Source organism: Somniosus microcephalus, unplaced genomic scaffold (genome assembly GCF_052327205.1).
Source record: "Somniosus microcephalus isolate GS21.2 unplaced genomic scaffold, FLI_Smic_1.0 unresolved_chr7, whole genome shotgun sequence".
NCBI lineage: Eukaryota > Metazoa > Chordata > Chondrichthyes > Squaliformes > Somniosidae > Somniosus > Somniosus microcephalus.
This window is the reverse complement of record NW_028225185.1, coordinates 4,134,181-4,148,676: the sequence shown is the minus strand read 5'-3', so window position 1 is coordinate 4,148,676 and position 14,496 is coordinate 4,134,181. Positions and strand designations below refer to the sequence as shown.

The 14,496-nt window shown below is 58.3% G+C and overlaps 1 protein-coding gene across 1 annotated transcript in view; it reads left to right on the top strand.

Moving 5' to 3' along the window:
* The window catches only part of ints3 (integrator complex subunit 3), a 153,543-nt gene that overhangs the window by 127,803 nt on the left and 11,244 nt on the right, over positions 1-14,496 (top strand). The window contains exons 22-23 of the mRNA XM_085978245.1: positions 15-123; positions 7,604-7,771. Coding sequence (XP_085834371.1) covers positions 15-123; positions 7,604-7,771 — 277 coding nt within the window. The remainder of the gene's footprint in view (positions 1-14; positions 124-7,603; positions 7,772-14,496) is intronic.

The window sequence follows — 14,496 nt, the reverse complement described above, 5'->3', positions numbered from 1 at the left end:
GGTGTGGGTTGGAGAATTGGGATTAAAAGGGCAGCACGAAACCGTCCCTCACAAGCTAACTTTTTCTCTTCCAGAGCACCCCGAGGCCCTTTCGTGTTTACTACTGCAGCTCAGGAGAGAGAAGTAAGTGCGGCCTTCAGAGAGGAGAACGTCACTGGGAGGGGCGGTATTGAGGGAGCGCCGCACTGTCGGAGGGGCAGTACTGAGGGAGCGCTGCACTGTCGGAGGGGCGGTACTGAGGGAGCGCCGCACTGTCGGAGAGGCGGTACTTAGGGAACGCTGCACTGTCGGAGGGGCGGTACTGAGGGAGCGCCGCACTGTCGGAGGGGCGGTACTGAGGGAGTGTCGGAGGGGCGGTACTGAGGGAGCGCCGCACTGTCGGAGGGGCAGTACTGAGGGAGCGCCGCACTGTCGGAGGGGCAGTACTGAGGGAGCGCCGCACTGTCGGAGGGGCGGTACTGAGGGAGCGCCGCACTGTCGGAGGGGCGGTACTGAGGGAGCGCCGCACCGTCGGAGGGGCAGTACTGAGGGAGTGCCGCACCGTCGGAGGGGCAGTACTGAGGGAGCGCCGCACCATCGGAGGGGCAGTACTGAGGGAGCGCCGCACTGTTGGAGGGGCGGTACTGAGGGAGCGCCGCACTGTCGGAGGGGCGGTAATGAGGGAGCGCCGCACTGTCGGAGGGGCAGTACTGAGGGAGCGCGGCACTGTCGGAGGGGCAGTACTGAGGGAGCGCCGCACTGTCGGAGGGGCAGTACTGAGGGAGCGCCGCACTGTCGGAGGGGCGGTACTGAGGGAGCGCCGCACTGTCGGAGGGGCAGTACTGAGGGAGCGCCGCACTGTCGGAGGGGCAGTACTGAGGGAGCGCCGCACTGTCGGAGGGGCCGTCTTTCGGATGTGACATTAAACCGAGGCCCTGTCTGCTCTCTCAGGTGGATGTGAAAGATCCCGTGGCACTATTTGGAAGAAAGGCAGGGGCTAATAGTTATCCCTCAGTCAGCATCGCTTTGTCTGGTCAATATCACAGTGCCGTTTGTGGGAGCTTGCTGTGCACAAAGGGTTAAATTATGAGGATAGGTGCGTAGGCTAGTCCTGTATTCCCTTGATTAGGGGCTCAAGTCTCCGGAGTGGGCCTTGAACCCAGGACTTTGTGACTCGGAGGCCAGAGATCTACCCACTAAACCACGGCTAAGATGTCCTGTTTATAGAAGATTAAGGGCTGCTCTAATCGAGGTGTTTAAGATGATTAAAGGATTCGATCGGGTAGATCGAGAGAGAAGCTATTTCCTCTGGTGGGGGGAGTCCAGAACAAGGGGGCAGAACCTTAAAATTAGAGCCAGGCCGTTCAGGGGAGATGTCGGGAAGCACTTCTTCACACAAAAACTGGTGGAAATCTGGAACACTCCCCCAAAAAGCTGTTGAGGCTGGGGGTCAATTGAAAATTTCAAAACTGATGATTGATAGATTTTGTCGGGTAAGGGGGGTTAAGGGTTACGGAACCAAGGCGGGTTGACGGAGTTAAGTTACAGATCGGCCATGATCTCGCTGAATGGGGGAACAGGCTCGAGGGGCTGAATGGGCCTCCTCCTGTTCCTGTGTAACAGGCTCGAGGGACTGAATGGGCCTCCTCCTGTTCCTGTGTAACAGGCTCGAGAGGCTGAATGGGCCTCCTCCTGTTCCTGTGTAACAGGCTCGAGAGGCTGAATGGGCCTCCTCCTGTTCCTGTGTAACAGGCTCGAGGGGCTGAATGGGCCTCCTCCTGTTCCTGTGTAACAGGCTCGAGAGGCTGAATGGGCCTCCTCCTGTTCCTGTGTAACAGGCTCGAGGGGCTGAATGGGCCTCCTCCTGTTCCTGTGTAACAGGCTCGAGGGACTGAATGGGCCTCCTCCTGTTCCTGTGTAACAGGCTCGAGAGGCTGAATGGGCCTCTTCCTGTTCCTGTGTAACAGGCTCGAGGGGCTGAATGGGCCTCCTCCTGTTCTTGTGTAACAGGCTCGAGGGGCTGAATGGGCCTCCTCCTGTTCCTGTGTAACAGGCTCGAGGGACTGAATGGGCCTCCTCCTGTTCCTGTGTAACAGGCTCGAGAGGCTGAATGGGCCTCCTCCTGTTCCTGTGTAACAGGCTCGAGGGGCTGAATGGGCCTCCTCCTGTTCTTGTGTAACAGGCTCGAGGGGCTGAATGGGCCTCCTCCTGTTCCTGTGTAACAGGCTCGAGGGGCTGAATGGGCCTCCTCCTGTTCCTGTGTAACAGGCTCGAGGGACTGAATGGGCCTCCTCCTGTTCCTGTGTAACAGGCTCGAGAGGCTGAATGGGCCTCCTCCTGTTCCTGTGTAACAGGCTCGAGGGGCTGAATGGGCCTCCTCCTGTTCTTGTGTAACAGGCTCGAGGGGCTGAATGGGCCTCCTCCTGTTCCTGTGTAACAGGCTCGAGGGGCTGAATGGGCCTCCTCCTGTTCCTGTGTAACAGGCTCGAGGGACTGAATGGGCCTCCTCCTGTTCCTGTGTAACAGGCTCGAGAGGCTGAATGGGCCTCTTCCTGTTCCTGTGTAACAGGCTCGAGGGGCTGAATGGGCCTCCTCCTGTTCTTGTGTAACAGGCTCGAGGGGCTGAATGGGCCTCCTCCTGTTCCTGTGTAACAGGCTCGAGGGACTGAATGGGCCTCCTCCTGTTCCTGTGTAACAGGCTCGAGAGGCTGAATGGGCCTCCTCCTGTTCCTGTGTAACAGGCTCGAGGGGCTGAATGGGCCTCCTCCTGTTCTTGTGTAACAGGCTCGAGGGGCTGAATGGGCCTCCTCCTGTTCCTGTGTAACAGGCTCGAGGGGCTGAATGGGCCTCCTCCTGTTCCTGTGTAACCGCCCTCCGACAGTGCGGCCCCTCCGACAGTGCGGCGCTCCCTCAGCACCGCCCCTCCGACAGTACGACGCTCCCTCCGCACTGCACTGGGAGTGTCAGCCTAGATTTTGTGCTCAAGTCTCTGGAGTGGGACTTGAATGCAGAACCTTGAGAGAGAGAATGCTACCCACTGAGCCACTGCTGATACCCACACAACACGTACTGTGGTCAGGGGGCAAAATGATTTTGTGTGGACTTTGCATTAGTGAGGGATTGGCGAATGGCAGGAGACTGCGTTGGTGTTTGTAGTGTGTTGTGCAGCTCCTCGAGTGGCTGGTTTGTTAGCGATTCTCTATTACCAAGGTAGCTGTGAGCACTTAGTTATGCTCTGAAACAACACTTCACTTTACCCTGCTTTGTGCAGTTCATGTATTAAGTAGAAATGACAGCACATTCAGCCCAACTGGTCCGTGCCTGTGTTAATGCTCCACTTGAGCCTCCTCCGACCCCTCTTCATCTCACCCTATCAGCATATCCTTCTATTCCTTTCTCCCTCATGTGTTTATCCAGCTTCCTCTTAAATGCATCTCTGCTATTCGCCTCGACCACTCCCTGTGGTAGCGAGTTCCACATTCTCACCACTCTCTGGGTGAAGAAGTTTCTCCTGAATTCCTTATTGAAATAGTGAGCGTGGGGGGGCAGACGGGGGCCTCGGTTTAACGTCTCATCCGAAAGACGGCACCTCCGACAGAGCGGCGCTCCCTCAGTACCGCCCCTCCGACAGAGCGGCGCTCCCTCAGTACCGCCCCTCCGACAGTGCGGCGCTCCCTCAGTACCGCCCCTCCGACAGTGCGGCGCTCCCTCAGTACCGCCCCTCCGACAGTGCGGCGCTCCCTCAGTACCGCCCCTCCGACAGTGCGGCGCTCCCTCAGTACTGGCACTGGGAGTGTCAGCCTGGATTATAGCCGGCACCACGATGAAGCACCTTGGGGTGTATAAACGCAAGTCATGTATTTCCAACATTTCCTTTATTATTCTCGATGTTGCCTCGATTTTAAAATTCTCATCCTTGTTTTCAAATCCCTCTGTGGCCTCCTCGCCCCTCCCTATCTCTGTAACCCCCTACACCCCTCCCTATATCTGTAACCCCCTCCAGCCCTACACCCCTCCCTATCTCTGTAACCCCCTCCAGCCCTATACCCCTCCCTATCTCTGTAACCCCCTCCAGCCCCTACAACCCTCCCCATCTCGGTAACCTCCTCCAGCCCTACACCCCTCCCCATCTCGGTAACCCCCTCCAGCCCTACACCCCTCCCCATCTCGGTAACCCCCTCCAGCCCTACACCCCTCCCCATCTCCAACCTCCTCCAGCCCTACACCCCTCCCCATCTCTGTAACCCCCACCAGCCCTACACCCCTCCCTATCGCTGTAACCTCCTCCAGCCCTACACCCCTCCCCATCTCTGTAACCCCCTCCAGCCCTGCACCCCTCCCTCATCTCTGTAACCTCCTCCAGCCCTACACCCCTCCCTATATCTGTAACCCCCTCCAGCCCTACACCCCTCCCTATCTCTGTAACCTCCTCCAGCCCTACACCCCTCCCTATATCTGTAACCTCCTCCAGCCCCTACACCCCTCCCCATCTCTGTAACCTCCTCCAGCCCCGACACCCCTCCCTATCTCTGTAACCTCCTCCAGCCCCTACACCCCTCCCTATCTCTGTAACCTCCTCCAGCCCCTACACCCTTCCCTATCTCTGTAACCTCCTCCAGCCCTACACCCCTCCCTATCTCTGTAACCTCCTCCAGCCCCTACACCCCTCCCTCATCTCTGCCAGAGGATGTCGGCGGGGTTTTAAATGAATATTTTGCATCTGTGTTCACTATGGAGAAAGACGATGCAGACATAGAAATCGGGCAAGGGGACTGTGACATACTTGAACATATTAGCATCGAGAGGGAGGAGGTGCTAGCGGTTTTAGCAGGCCAAAAAGTGGATAAATCCCCAGGCCCGGACGAGATGTATCCCAGGCTGCTGTGGGAGGCAAAGGAGGAGATTGCAGGGGCTCTGACACAAATTTTCAGAACCTCTCTGGCCACAGGGGATGTACCAGAGGACTGGAGAACAGCTAATCGCACACACACACACACACACACAAACCCCACAGTGCAGATAGAGGCCATTTCGGCCCATCGAGCCTGCACCGACACATATCCCACCCTATTCCCGTAACCCCACATATTTTAATCCCCCTAACACTAATGGTCAATTTATCATGGCCAATCAACCTAACCCGCACATCTTTGGACTGTGGGAGGAAACCGGAGCACCCGGAGAAAACCCACGCAAACACGGGGAGAATGTGCAAACTCCACACAGACAGTCACCCGAGGCCGGATTCGAACCCGGGTCCCTGGCGCTGTGAGGCAACAGTGCTAACCACTATGCCACCGTGCTGCCCTTATGTAGTACCATTATTCAAGAAGGGTAGCAGGGATAAACCAGGGAATTACAGGCCAGTGAGTCTAACATCTGTGGTGGGGAAATTATTGGAAAAAATTCTGAGGGACAAAATTAATCTCCACTTGGAGAGGCAAGGATTAATCGGGGATAGTCAGCGTGGCTTTGTCAAGGGTAAATCATGTCTGACAAATCTGATTGAATTTTTCGAGGGGGTCACTACGGGGGTGGATGAGGGAAATGCTGTGGATGTGGTTTACATGGACTTCAGTAAAGCTTTTGACAAAGTCCCGCATAGGAGACTGGTCAAGAAGGTAAGAGCCCATGGGATCCAGGGTGCCTTGGCGCGTTGGATCCTAAACTGGCTGAGTGGCAGGAGGCAGAGGGTGATGGTCGAAGGTTGCTTTTGTGACTGGAAGCCTGTGTCCAGTGGGGTACCTCAGGGATCGGTGCTGGGTCCCTTGTTGTTTGTGATCTACATAAATGATTTGGATGAGAATGTAAAAGGTATGATCAGTAAGTTCGCAGATGACACGAAAATTGGTGGGGTGGTAAATTGCGAGGAGGAAAGCCTCAGGCTACAGGACGATATAAACGGGTTGGTCAGATGGGCGGAAAAGTGGCAAATGGAATTTAACCCTGAAAAGTGCGAGGTGATGCATTTTGGACGGACAAATAAGGCAAGGGAATACACAATGAGTGGTAGGACCCTAGGAAGTACAGAGGGTCAGAGGGACCTTGGTGTACATGTACATAGATCCCTGAAGGCAGCGGAGCAGGTAGATAAGGTGGTTAAAAAGGCATATGGGATACTTGCCTTCATTAGCCGAGGCATAGAATATAAGAGCAGGGAGGTTATGATGGAGCTGTACAAAACGCTGGTGAGGCCACAGCTGGAGTACTGTGTGCAGTTCTGGTCGCCTCACTATAGGAAGGATGTGATTGCTTTGGAGAGGGTGCAGAGAAGATTCACCAGGATGTTACCTGGGATGGAGCGCCTCAGCTATGAAGAGAGGCTGGACAGGCTGGGGTTGTTTTCCTTGGAGCAGAGAAGGCTGAGGGGGGACCTGATTGAGGTGTACAAAATGATGAGGGGCATAGATAGGGTAGATAGAAAGGAACTTTTCCCCTCAGTGGGGGGGTCAATAACAAGGGGGCATAGATTCAGGGTAAGGGGCAGGAGATTTAGAGGGGATTTGAGGAGGAACTTTTTCACCCAGAGGGTGGTTGGAATGTGGAATTCAATGCCTGAAAGGGTGGTAGAGGCAGGAACCCTCACAACATTCAAGAAGCATTTGGATGAGCACTTGAAATGCCATTGCATACAAGGCTATGGACCAAATGCTGGAAAATGGGATTAGACTGGACAGGGATGGATGGGCGGCGCAGACACGATGGGCCGAAGGGCCTCTTTCTGTGCTGTAAAACTCTATGACTCTATGACCCCTCCCTATCTCTGTAACCTCCTCCAGCCCCGACACCCCTCCCCATCTCTGTAACCTCCTCCAGCCCTACACCCCTCCCTATCTCTGTAACCCCCTCCAGCCCCTACACCCCTCCCTATCTCTGTAACCTCCTCCAGCCCCTACACCCCTCCCCATCTCTGTAACCTCCTCCAGCACTACACCCCTCCCCATCTCTGTAACCCCCTCCAGCCCCTACACCCCTCCCCATCTCTGTAACCTCCTCCAGCCCCTACACCCCTCCCTATCTCTGTAACCTCCTCCAGCCCTACACCCCTCCCCATCTCTGTAACCTCCTCCAGCCCTACACCCCTCCCCATCTCTGTAACCTCCTCCAGCACTACACCCCTCCCCATCTCTGTAACCCCCTCCAGCCCCTACACCCCTCCCTATCTCTGTAACCTCCTCCAGCCCTACACCCCTCCCCATCTCTGTAACCTCCTCCAGCCCCACAACCCTCCGAGATCTCTGCGCTCCTCCAATTCCGGCCTCTTGCCCATCCCCTGATTTCCATCGCTCCACCATTGGCGGCCGTGCCTTCAGCTACCTGGGCCCCGAGCTCTGGAATTCCCTCCCTAAACCTCTCCGCCTCTCCTCCTTTAAGACGCTCCTTAAAACCGACCTCTTTGACCCAGCTTTTGGTCACCTGTCGCTAATATCTCCTGATGTGGCTCAATGTTGAGTTTTGTCTGATAATCGCTCCTGTGAATCGCCTCGGCACGTTTTACTCCGTTAAAGGCGCTGGATAAAATGCGAGTTGTGTTGTATTTCCGGTGTTCTTATTCTCGGTTGTTGTGTTACCGTGTTACCAGCTCTCGTTCTCTGTTCTCCCCCCCCCCCCCCCCCCCCCCCAGGCCCACCGAGGAGATGGTAAAGATGGTGATGAGCCGCCCGTGCCACGCCGACGACCACTTCACCACCAGCATCCTGCGCCAGTGGTCCATGAAGCACGACGACTCGTTGGCGGAGCAGATCAAAGCCCTCCTCATCAAAAACAACAGCCTCCCCCGGAAACGGCAGAGGTGAGGAGCGTGTCGGGCTGCGCACGTGATCGGGCGCGCGCTGCGCTGTTAGAATCTGCCGGGGCCGTGCTATTCCACCCAGAGAGTAGCGAGAACGCGAGACTCACCCCAGCAAGGCGTCGGTGCCAATGGCACGGTTGCCTTTAAGGGATAAAAGAAACGGCTGATATATTTCCAAGTCAGGCTGGCGTGTGACTTGGAGGGGAACTTGGAGGTGGTGGTGTTCCCATGCGCCTGCTGCCCTTGCCCTTCTAGGTGGAAGAGGTCGCGGGTTTGGGAGGTGCTGCCGAAGAAGCCTTGGCGAGTTGCTGCAGTGCATCTTGCAGATGGTACACACTGCAGCCACGGTGCGCCGGCGGTGGAGGGAGTGAATGTTTAAGGTGGTGGATGGGGTGCCGATCAAGCGGGCTGCTTTGTCCTTATGATGTCGAGCTTCTTGAGTGTTGTTGGAGCTGCACTCATCCAGGCAAGTGGGGAGTATTCCATCGCACTCCTGACTTGTGCCTTGTAGATGGTGGAAAGGCTTTGGGGAGTCAGGAGGTGAGACACTCACCGCAGAATACCCAGCCTCTGACCGGCTCTTGTTGCCACAGTATTTATGTGGCTGGTCCAGTTAAGTTTCTGGTCAATGGTGACCCCCAGGATGTTGATGGTGGGGGATTCGGCGATTGAATGTCAAGGGTCGGTGGTTAGACTCTCGCTTGTTGGAGATGGTCATTGCCTGGCACTTGCGTGACGTGAATGTTACCTGCCACTTATCAGCCCAAGCCTGACTGACCGTCGTCCAGGTCTTGTTGCATGCGGGCATGGACTGCTTCATTATCTGAGGAGTTGTGAATGGTGCTGAACACTGTGCAGTCGTCAGCGAACATCCCCATTTCTGACCTTATGTTGGGGAGGGAAGGTCATTGATGACGCAGCTGAAGATGGTCGGGCCTAGGACACTGGGGCCTCTGACCCGCTCTTGTAGCCACAGTATTTATGTGGCTGGTCCAGTTGAGATTCTGGTCAATGGTGACCCCCCCCTCCCCCCCAGGTCATGGCTGTATGTTCTAGGCAACGATTGGTGCAAACGTCAATCCAAGCCCCTGATCTTCGCTCTTTTGCCTGGTTAGTTGAGGTGCCAAACATCCGGGCATTTGGACCCAGAGCCTCAAATCCAAGTGATTTGCATTGAATGCAAAATGTGTTCGCTGCAGGATTTTTAAATTTAAAACTCTCCAGCTTTTGACAGCAGATGCCTTAAATTCCGGCTCCGAGGCGTTCTCCCCGTAAACCACGCAAGAAGTGACTCCGAAAGTATTAACTGCCTGCGCGATATTGCACTCGACTGCTTCTGCACAGAGTTGAGCAGAAATGGGAGAGGGCAGCACAGCGCTTCCTGCTGGCTGGCTGTGGCACTGAGACACGTGGACTCCACGCTGTGGTCTGTGCCCCCCAAACTGAACCCTCTGCCCAAACCTGATCCCGCCCTGGCCACTTTGATTTGGACAGGTTGGGTGATTGGGCAGATGCAGTATAACGTGGATAAATGCGACGTTATCCACTTTGGTGGCAAAAACAGGAAGGCAGATTATTATCTGAACGGCAATAGATTGGGAGAAGGGGAAGTGCAACGAGACCTGGGTGTCCTTGTGCACCAGTCGCTGAAGGTAAGCATGCAGGTGCAGCAGGCGGTTAAGAAGGCAAATGGTATGTTGGCCTTCATAGCGAGAGGATTCGAGTACAGGAACAAGGATGTCTTGCTGCAGTTGTACAGGGCCTCGGTGAGACCACACCTTGAGTATTCTGTGCAGTTTTGGTCGCCTTATCTGAGGAAGGATGTTCTTGCCATGGAAGGAATGCAGCGAAGATTCACCAGACTGATACCTGGGATGGCAGGAATGACTTATGAGGAGAGATTGGGTCGATTGGGCTTATACTCACTGGAGTTTAGAAGAATGAGAGGGAATCTCATTGAAACCTATAAAATTCTAACAGGACTGGACAGACTAGATGCAGAAAGGATGTTCCCGATGGCGGGGAGTCCAGAACCAGGGGTCGCAGTCTAAGGATAAGGGGTAGGCCATTTAGGACAGAGATGAGGAGGAATTTCTTCACCCAGAGAGTGGTGAACCTGTGGAATTCTCTACCACAGAAGGCAGTAGAGGCCAATTCATTAAATATATTCAAGAAGGAGTTAGATATATTTCTTAAGGCTAAAGGGATATGGGGAGAAGGCAGAGACAGGGTACTGAATTTGGACGATCAGCCATGATCTCATCGAATGGCGGAGCAGGCTCGAGGGGCCGAATGGCCTACTCCTGCTCCTATCTTCTATGTTTCAATGTTTCTATGTTTGTCTCCTCATCAATGCCAGGTGACCGAAAGCTTGGCATTTGGAGAGGGTGCAGAGGAGATTCACCAGGATGTTTCCTGGGCTGGAGCGCTTCAGCTATGAAGAGAGACTGGACAGGCTGGGGTTGTTTTCCTTGGCGCAGAGAAGGCTGAGGGGGGGGCCTGATTGAGGTGTACAACATTATGAGGGGCATAGATAGGGTAGATAGAAAGGAACTTTTCCCCTTATTAGAGGGGTCAATAACCAGGGGGCATAGTTTCAAGGTAAGGGGCAGGAGGTTTAGAGGGGATTTGAGGAAAAACTTTTTCACCCAGAGGGTGGTTGGAATCTGGAACTCACTGCCTGAAAGGGTGGTAGAGGCAGGAACCCTCACAACATTCAAGAAGCATTTAGATGAGCAATTGAAACGCCATAGCATACAAGGCTACGGACCAAGTGCTGGGAAATGGGATTAGAATAGACAGGGCTTGATGGCCGAAGGGCCTCTTTCTGTGCTGTATAACTCCACGACTCAAAGAGGTAGTCTCGAAGGAGGAGAGAGAGGCGGAGAGGTTTAGGGAGGGAATTCCAGAGCTCGGGGCCCAAACAGCTGAAGGCACGGCCGCCAATGGTGGAGCGAAGAAAATCGGGGAGGGTGCGCGAGAGGCCAGAATTGGAGAGGTGCAGCAGCCCACGAAAAGCTATGAGGTGACCAGGACCCCGGGAGAGCTCCCCGCTCCGCGTCCAGTGGTGCCCTGGGACCTTCAACCACCATTGCATCCACCAGAGCAGGCCAGCCGGACCCTCGGTTTAACACTGTAGTCGCAGCGCTCCCTCGGCCCTGCGCTGGAGGGGCAGCGGGCTGGAGCCCACAGCCCTCTTCCTCCGAGGCTGGCAGCTGGGGAGAGATGGAGAGGGGAGAGCGCGGGAGAAAGCCAACAGCTTGGGGTGGAAGCTGTTTATTTTGAATTACAGGAGCGGTCGCTTCTAGCCGAGACGCGAGACTGTTTCCGCACTTCCCACAATAATCAGTTCAGCTGCCGAGGGAGACGGTGTGGCACTGCCCTCTAGTGGGTGCAGCGATTCCAGCAGGCACAGACCCTCTGCAATGCGTGCAGACACCACACGTGCAGGCTGCAGTATTGTACAGCGCAATCCACACACAGTAAGTGCGTCACCTGTACAAGAGCTGCAGACTATTTATACAATCCTTCTTTGTGAAAGGCTTCCTGCTGGGAAGTGTGTGTCTGTCAGGTGAAAGCTGGATCTGACTGCTTTGTGACACTCTTTCCCCCATTGCCAAGTGGCCGAGGCTCAGAGGGCTGCATTCACCCGGGTCAGAGGGTCATAGGTACTCGGTACTGAGGGAGCGCCGCACTGTCGGAGGGGCAGTACTGAGGGAGCGCCGCACGGTCGGAGAGGCGGTACTGAGGGAGCGCCGCACTGTCGGAGGGGCGGTACTGAGGGAGCGCCGCACGGTCGGAGAGGCGGTACTGAGGGAGCGCCGCACTGTCGGAGGGGCGGTACTGAGGGAGCGCCGCACGGTCGGAGAGGCGGTACTGAGGGAGCGCCGCACTGTCGGAGGGGCGGTACTGAGGGAGCGCCGCACTGTCGGAGGGGCAGTACTGAGGGAGCGCCGCACTGTCGGAGGGGCAGTACTGAGGGAGCGCCGCACTGTCGGAGGGGCTGTACTGAGGGAGCGCCGCACTGTCGGAGGGGCAGTACTGAGGGAGCGCCGCACTGTCGGAGGGGCGGTACTGAGGGAGCGCCGCACGGTCGGAGAGGCGGTACTGAGGGAGCGCCGCACTGTCGGAGGGGCGGTACTGAGGGAGCGCCGCACTGTCGGAGGGGCAGTACTGAGGGAGCGCCGCACTGTCGGAGGGGCAGTACTGAGGGAGCGCCGCACTGTCGGAGGGGCAGTACTGAGGGAGCGCCGCACTGTCGGAGGGGCAGTACTGAGGGAGCGCCGCACTGTCGGAGGGGCGGTACTGAGGGAGGGCCGCACTGTCGGAGGGGCAGTACTGAGGGAGCGCCGCACTGTCGGAGGGGCAGTACTGAGGGAGCGCCGCACTGTCGGAGGGGCAGTACTGAGGGAGCGCCGCACTGTCGGAGGGGCGGTACTGAGGGAGCGCCGCACTGTCGGAGGGGCGGTACTGAGGGAGCGCCGCACTGTCGGAGGGGCGGTACTGAGGGAGCGCCGCACTGTCGGAGGGGCGGTACTGAGGGAGCGCCGCACTGTCGGAGGGGCAGTACTGAGGGAGGGCCGCACTGTCGGAGGGGCGGTACTGAGGGAGCGCCGCACTGTCGGAGGGGCGGTACTGAGGGAGCGCCGCACTGTCGGAGGGGCGGTACTGAGGGAGCGCCGCACTGTCGGAGGGGCAGAACTGAGGGAGCACCGCACTGTCGGAGGGGCGGTACTGAGGGAGCGCCGCACTGTCGGAGGGACAGTACTGAGGGAGCGCCGCACTGTCGGAGGGACAGTACTGAGGGAGGGCCGCACTGTCGGAGGGGCGGTACTGAGGGAGCGCCGCACTGTCGGAGGGGCAGTACTGAGGGAGCGCCGCACTGTCGGAGGGGCAGTACTGAGGGAGTGCCTCACTGTCGGAGGGGCGGTACTGAGGGAGCGCCGCACTGTCGGAGGGGCGGTACTGAGGGAGCGCCGCACTGTCGGAGGGGCGGTACTGAGGGAGCGCCGCACTGTCGGAGGGGCAGTACTGAGGGAGTGCCGCACTGTCGGAGGGGCGGTACTGAGGGAGCGCCGCACTGTCGGAGGGGCGGTACTGAGGGAGCGCCGCACTGTCGGAGGGGCGGTACTGAGGGAGCGCCGCACTGTCGGAGGGGCAGTACTGAGGGAGGGCCGCACTGTCGGAGGGGCGGTACTGAGGGAGCGCCGCACTGTCGGAGGGGTAGTACTGAGGGAGGGCCGCACTGTCGGAGGGGCGGTACTGAGGGAGTGCCGCACTGTCGGAGGGGCAGTACTGAGGGAGGGCCGCACTGTCGGAGGGGCGGTACTGAGGGAGCACTGCACTGTCGGAGGGGCGGTACTGAGGGAGCACCGCACTGTCGGAGGGGCGGTACTGAGGGAGTGCCGCACTGTCGGAGGGGCAGTACTGAGGGAGCACCGCACTGTCGGAGGGGCAGTACTGAGGGAGTGCCGCACTGTCGGAGGGGCAGTACTGAGGGAGTGCCGCACTGTCGGAGGGGCAGTACTGAGGGAGCACCGCACTGTCGGAGGGGCAGTACTGAGGGAGGGCCGCACTGTCGGAGGGGCAGTACTGAGGGAGCACCGCACTGTCGGAGGGGCAGTACTGAGGGAGTGCCGCACTGTCGGAGGGGCAGTACTGAGGGAGGGCCGCACTGTCGGAGGGGCGGTACTGAGGGAGTGCCGCACTGTCGGAGGGGCAGTACTGAGGGAGCGCCGCACTGTCGGAGGGGCAGTACTGAGGGAGCGCCGCACTGTCGGAGGGGCAGTACTGAGGGAGCGCCGCACTGTCGGAGGGGCGGTACTGAGGGAGCGCCGCACTGTCGGAGGGGCGGTACTGAGGGAGCGCCGCACTGTCGGAGGGGCGGTACTGAGGGAGCCCCGCACTGTCGGAGGGGCAGTACTGAGAGCGCCGCACTGTCGGAGGGGCAGTACTGAGGGAGCGCCGCACTGTCGGAGGGGCAGTACTGAGGGAGCGCCGCACTGTCGGAGGGGCGGTACTGAGGGAGTGCCGCACTGTCGGAGGGGCGGTACTGAGGGAGCGCCGCACTGTCGGAGGGGCGGTACTGAGGGAGCGCCGCACTGTCGGAGGGGCGGTACTGAGGGAGCGCCGCACTGTCGGAGGGGCGGTACTGAGGGAGCGCCGCACTGTCGGAGGGGCAGTACTGAGAGCGCCGCACTGTCGGAGGGGCGGTACTGAGGGAGCGCCGCACTGTCGGAGGGGCGGTACTGAGGGAACGCCACACTGTCGGAGGGGCGGTACTGAGGGAGCATCGCACTGTCGGAGGGGCAGTACTGAGGGAGCGCCGCACTGTCGGAGGGGCAGTACTGAGGGAACGCCGCACTGTCGGAGGGGCAGTACTGAGGGAGCGCCGCACTGTCGGAGGGGCAGTACTGAGGGAGCGGCGCACCGTTGGAGGGGCAGTACTGAGGGAACGCCGCACTGTCGGAGGGGCAGTACTGAAGGAGCGCCGCACTGTCGGAGGGGCAGTACTGAGGGAGCATCGCACCGTTGGAGGGGCAGTACTGAGGGAGCGCCGCACTGTCGGAGGGGCAGTACTGAGGGAGCATCGCACCGTTGGAGGGGCAGTACTGAGGGAGCGCCGCACTGTCGGAGGGGCAGTACTGAGGGAGCGCCGCACTGTCGGAGGGGCAGTACTGAGGGAGCGCCGCACTGTCAGAGGTGCAGTCTTTCGGTTGAGACGC